The sequence below is a fragment of the Arachis duranensis genome, chromosome 3, assembly GCF_000817695.3.
Source record: "Arachis duranensis cultivar V14167 chromosome 3, aradu.V14167.gnm2.J7QH, whole genome shotgun sequence".
Classification (NCBI taxonomy): domain Eukaryota; kingdom Viridiplantae; phylum Streptophyta; class Magnoliopsida; order Fabales; family Fabaceae; genus Arachis; species Arachis duranensis.
This window is the reverse complement of record NC_029774.3, coordinates 77,216,250-77,221,222: the sequence shown is the minus strand read 5'-3', so window position 1 is coordinate 77,221,222 and position 4,973 is coordinate 77,216,250. Positions and strand designations below refer to the sequence as shown.

Here is a 4,973-nt window from a genome sequence, read left to right as displayed (position 1 = left end):
ATTCTTTAAATGTTCTTTTTCACTACAGTGATAATTAATTTTTTATGATAATTAATTTAAAAAGTAGACATTTTAATAATAATTTTTGAAAAGATTATACATTAATAAAAGAGTCGTAATATGAATATATGATACGAAGAATGAAGAACTTACCCCGGACGATGGCAAGGTGGCAGGGTTTGAGGGACACGATTTCCACTGAATCCTTCAGCCTAGCACCTCGCACCTGTGCAACCAATAACGAACTTCGTTAACGCCAGTCGCCAGGCGGGATCTTTTTGGTTAACTCCATTAATCCATTGCATCACTTTAAAAACATTTCAAAAAATTTGGTAAAAAGGGTTGAAAAGTAAAAAACAAATGAGGATTAATCTTGATCTATCGCACCAAAAAAAAAGATAATAATAATAATAATAATAATTTTAAGGTTTTTTTGTGACAATAATTTTAGGGATTAATCACTTTTGTAGATAATTACTATTTGTTTTTGTAATGTTTATTTATTTGTCGAGATTAATTCACAAAAGTGATTAATGGCATTAATCTGTTCATGTTTTCTCACTTCATCATTCTTTTACTTAGAAGATAGAGAAAACTGATGCTTCAAAGAAGGATAGACCAACAGGCTTAAATGGTTGAAAATTGTATTAGCCAACGCCCAACGGTGCTAACTTGTTTTAGAAAAGCTTCCCACTGCATCACTTTTTCTCCTTCCTCTAATCCCATAGACAATTTGTTAGGGTGGATGTTTTATTTAAAACTTATAAACTTATATTATCTTCATATTATAAATTTAAATTAGAATAAAATATTATTTTATTCTCTAACATTTGAAACAAATTCTAATTTGATCCTTAACGTTTTATACGTCATATTTCAATTCTAAAAATTTTTAAATATCTTATTTCAATTCCAAAAAATTTTTAAGTGAATTCAATACTGTCCTATTATTATTTAATTATGATTAACTTATCATTCTTTTAATTTACTACCTATGTTATAATCAAATATTTAACTTGATTTATTTATTTATTAAATTTCATCTTAGACTTTGATCACATTAAAAAGAATAAAATACAAAAATAAATTTTTATTTGTTTTTATATATATAAGTATATATATTGAGAATGTCAAATGTTATTTGATAATTTTATAAAATTAAACGTTAGTCTATTAAAATCAAATTTTTTATTTGATTGATAGGTTTTGAACACTATAATTTTAGAGATTTAATTTTATATTTTATCTAGATAATTTGGAAGTATAAAATTTAATATATGGGTACTAACACAAATTTTCTGACAATAGAGATAAGTTCTAAAAGGTAGAAACTTGCCAAAAATAAATTTATCTCTTATTTACAAGAAGCGACTTGACAACAAAAAAATTTTATACTCACTTATTATTATCTTGAAAATAAAACTCTTAATTATCAAGCCATTTTTTATAACAAAGAATACTATAAAAAAATTAATTTATACTATTCAAAACATATTAATCAAATCAAAATTTAATTTTTATTAAACTAATATTTAATTTTATAAAATTATAAAATTAAATTTGACATTCTCAATATATATACTTATATATATAAGAAACAAGCAAAACGTTATTTTTGTATTTACTCCTTTTAATGTGACCAAAGTTACTGAAATTTAATAAATAAATTAATCAAATCAAATATTTGATTATAACATAGGTATTAAATTAAAAAATGAGAATTTAATCCCAATTAAATAATTAAAATAAAAATAAATTAACTATTAATTTATTAAAAAAGTCATAATAGAAATAACTAAATTACATGCTTAAATATTAAAATTAAAATAAATTAGCTATTAATTTATTAAAAAATCTCAATAGAAATAACTAAATTACATGCTTAAATATTAAAAACCTGAATTAATCATATTAATTCATAAATTTTTAAAAAATAAAAATGAAATTTAAGAAATATATAGATCTTTAGGATTTTCTTCATTTCTTTTCCTGCGTGTTATGAACATATGGTAATCATTCACTAATAGTAATTAATTTTAGTATGTGAATAAAATCAATCTATTAGCGATCATTAATATAAAAAAATTTTCTTTGATTTTGACGTATTTGATAATTGAGTGTTAGGATTTATAGTTTTGTACAAAAAAAATTAAGAAGTTATAGGACAGTTTTGATTGTATTTTTCTAATACATGAAAAAAATATATCTCAACTAATAATATTATTAATGTACACATTATTTATTTTGTTAATTATTAGTGTCAAATTTAATAATATGATAATATTAAATTTGTCTAGAATTTTTTAGAACAAAAATATAATATTTAGATTATTTAAAATTAAATTAAAATTTTGCCTAAATATCAAAAATTAAAATAATATTTTACTTTTTAAATTATTAGGAGTAGTGATTAATTAGAGTTATATCCAAATCTAATAGCGCAATTTTTCACATATTTTTAACAAATAAATAAACTAGAACTTCTGGGACATGGGCGCAGGCCACATGTATCTATATTTATACTCCTTAAAAAATGGTATACTTTTTAAGTTTTTGTAAAGAATAAAATTTCATATTAATTTTTAATATTTAGACTAAATTTTAATTTTATTCTTAATATTTAGAAGATTTTTTTATTTTAAATATTATTTATTTTATTTTAATCTTCTGGTCAATATTAACATTTTTTCTTTTAAAAAATACTCTTTTTTCATTATAATTTTCTTTTAGATAACAAAAATATTGTAATTGTAATGATCATGGTAACTATTGTAGTCATTTGAATGCGTAAGTGATAGAATAATAAAAACAAAATAATAATAGAGCAAAAATTGTTTTTTTTTTTTGGGAACAAAAAAATTTAATTTCGATAAGAGGGTTAAAATAGGATAAAATAAAATGCTTAGAATAAAAATAAAATATTTTAAATATTAAAAACAAAATTAGAATATAATCTAAACGTTAGGAATTAAAATAATATTTTATTTTTTATAAATAATTATTTCTTTAAAAAATTTTAGTAATGTTATCTAAATTTAAAAAAAAATCAAAACAATTATTCCATAAGAAATGGTAGAATATATTATTCATACTAATATGAATAACCCAATAGATTCAAATAAAAAAATAAAGAAATATGAAAAAAGGGAGAGAGAACATGAAAGAAGTAGATTTAAAAAGAGTAGTAAAATATTTTTCAGTTTTTATTTTTTAATTTTTTAATTTAGACAACTCACATGTTAATGATTGAAAAATGACAAATTATTTTCTATCATTTCTTTTCATTAGACACATGAATCCTTTTATGAGAATTTTTGATAAAAAAAATGGCAAAAAAAATTTACGTGTAATATTAGCTTATATTATTTGTCTTTTACCTGTTCTATATATATGATAACCATTAGTTATGGCCATTTATTACCTATACATTTATCAAAATAATATTACAAAAGGATGAAAATTATTTGATTGAGATATCATTTTGATCATTCTATAGGAGTTAAATATTTTTAATAAAATAGTTATCATTCACACAGGATTAATAAAGTCTAAGTCATATAAGTTACATGCATGATATATAAGTATTTTTCGTTATTTTTTATCAAAAATTTTCATTCAAGAGTCATGCGTCTAATGAGAAGAAAAATTAATGGACAGATTGTCATTTTTCAATAGTTAAAGTACGTATTGTCAAAAAAGAGTTTTATTAATTTAAAAAAATGGTAAATTATGTGTTTTTATTTTTTTATTTTTAATATTTTATTTTTTTATTTTATTAAGAAAAAAGAAAATATAGTAAAATAATAATTTTTTATTTTATCTTTTATTACAAAATTTTAAAAACAAAAATGTTAAAATAAAAACACAAACAAAGAAGTCCTAAGTTTCTCTCTTCTTATTTAATTATAGGAAAAGTAGGTTTTAAGTATCCAATTAGAAAGATGATAATATTATTTTCATATTGATAACTTTACTTTTTTTAGTTATATATATTTTTTAAATTATCCATAATTTTTATGGATATAAATAAAATTATCATAAAATATTAATATGATAAATAAAAATTATAAGTAGTTAGAAGAGCATAAAAAATATAATTAAAAAAATAATTTATAAATTTAAAAGTGAGATTATTTTTTCCAATTTTCTGAGCTCGCGGGAAATCCAGAAGTACAGAGAGAAGCATACCTCGTGTGATAAGGAGTAGTTAGTCAAATGACAAGTTTCAACGTGTACCGCTAAAAGCTTTCTCACATCCAGGATCCTGTCCGTAGAAATTCCCTGTGACAAAAGAACATAAATACAAAATAGTACTAAACAATCGCGTGCTAAAAATAAAAAACGGAATTTTATTCGTATTTCATTTTTGAATTTGTTTTAAGGATACATGTTAAAATTATTAATTAAAAGATATTTTATAGAAAATATAAAAATTCAATTTTTTTAATATATTTGTTTTACTTTTATTAAAATAAAAAGTTTAAAAAAAATTTTATGATAATTTTAACATTTAATTTTAAGATATATATTAGTTAAACTTTTAATTTATTTGTCACGTTGCATGAATACAAAAATTCAACTAATAATACAGAATAACTCTATTTTCATATTTATAATCAAATTTTATAAATAATATAATAAACAAATTTTATTTATAATAAAACTCTATATATAATATAATTAAACTTTATTCAAATTTATAATTAAAATATGAGTGAAAGTAAAACAACTAAAAATTATCAATAATTTTAGTGTTAGAGAAAAGTGCGAAATTGATTACTACATTACTGACTTTGATAAAGATTTGATTTTTTTTTGTGATTAATTATTATATTAAAATAATATGGAGAATATTTATAAATATACAGAAATATATTGAATGATTCATGATATTGATTCAATTTTCCTTTATATAAATAATGTAACATTTTCTCTAATAAAAGTAAAATAAAAAAATTATATAAATATGAAAT

At 19.7% G+C, this 4,973-nt stretch overlaps 1 protein-coding gene across 1 annotated transcript in view; it reads right to left on the bottom strand.

Annotated features, from left to right (window-relative positions):
• The window catches only part of LOC107479567 (protein REDUCED CHLOROPLAST COVERAGE 2), a 19,800-nt gene that overhangs the window by 12,983 nt on the left and 1,844 nt on the right, over nucleotides 1–4,973 (bottom strand). The window contains exons 4-5 of the mRNA XM_016099698.3: nucleotides 4,189–4,281; nucleotides 154–226 (exon numbers count right to left, since the gene is read on the bottom strand). Of these exons, the coding sequence (XP_015955184.1) occupies nucleotides 154–226; nucleotides 4,189–4,281 (166 nt within the window). The remainder of the gene's footprint in view (nucleotides 1–153; nucleotides 227–4,188; nucleotides 4,282–4,973) is intronic.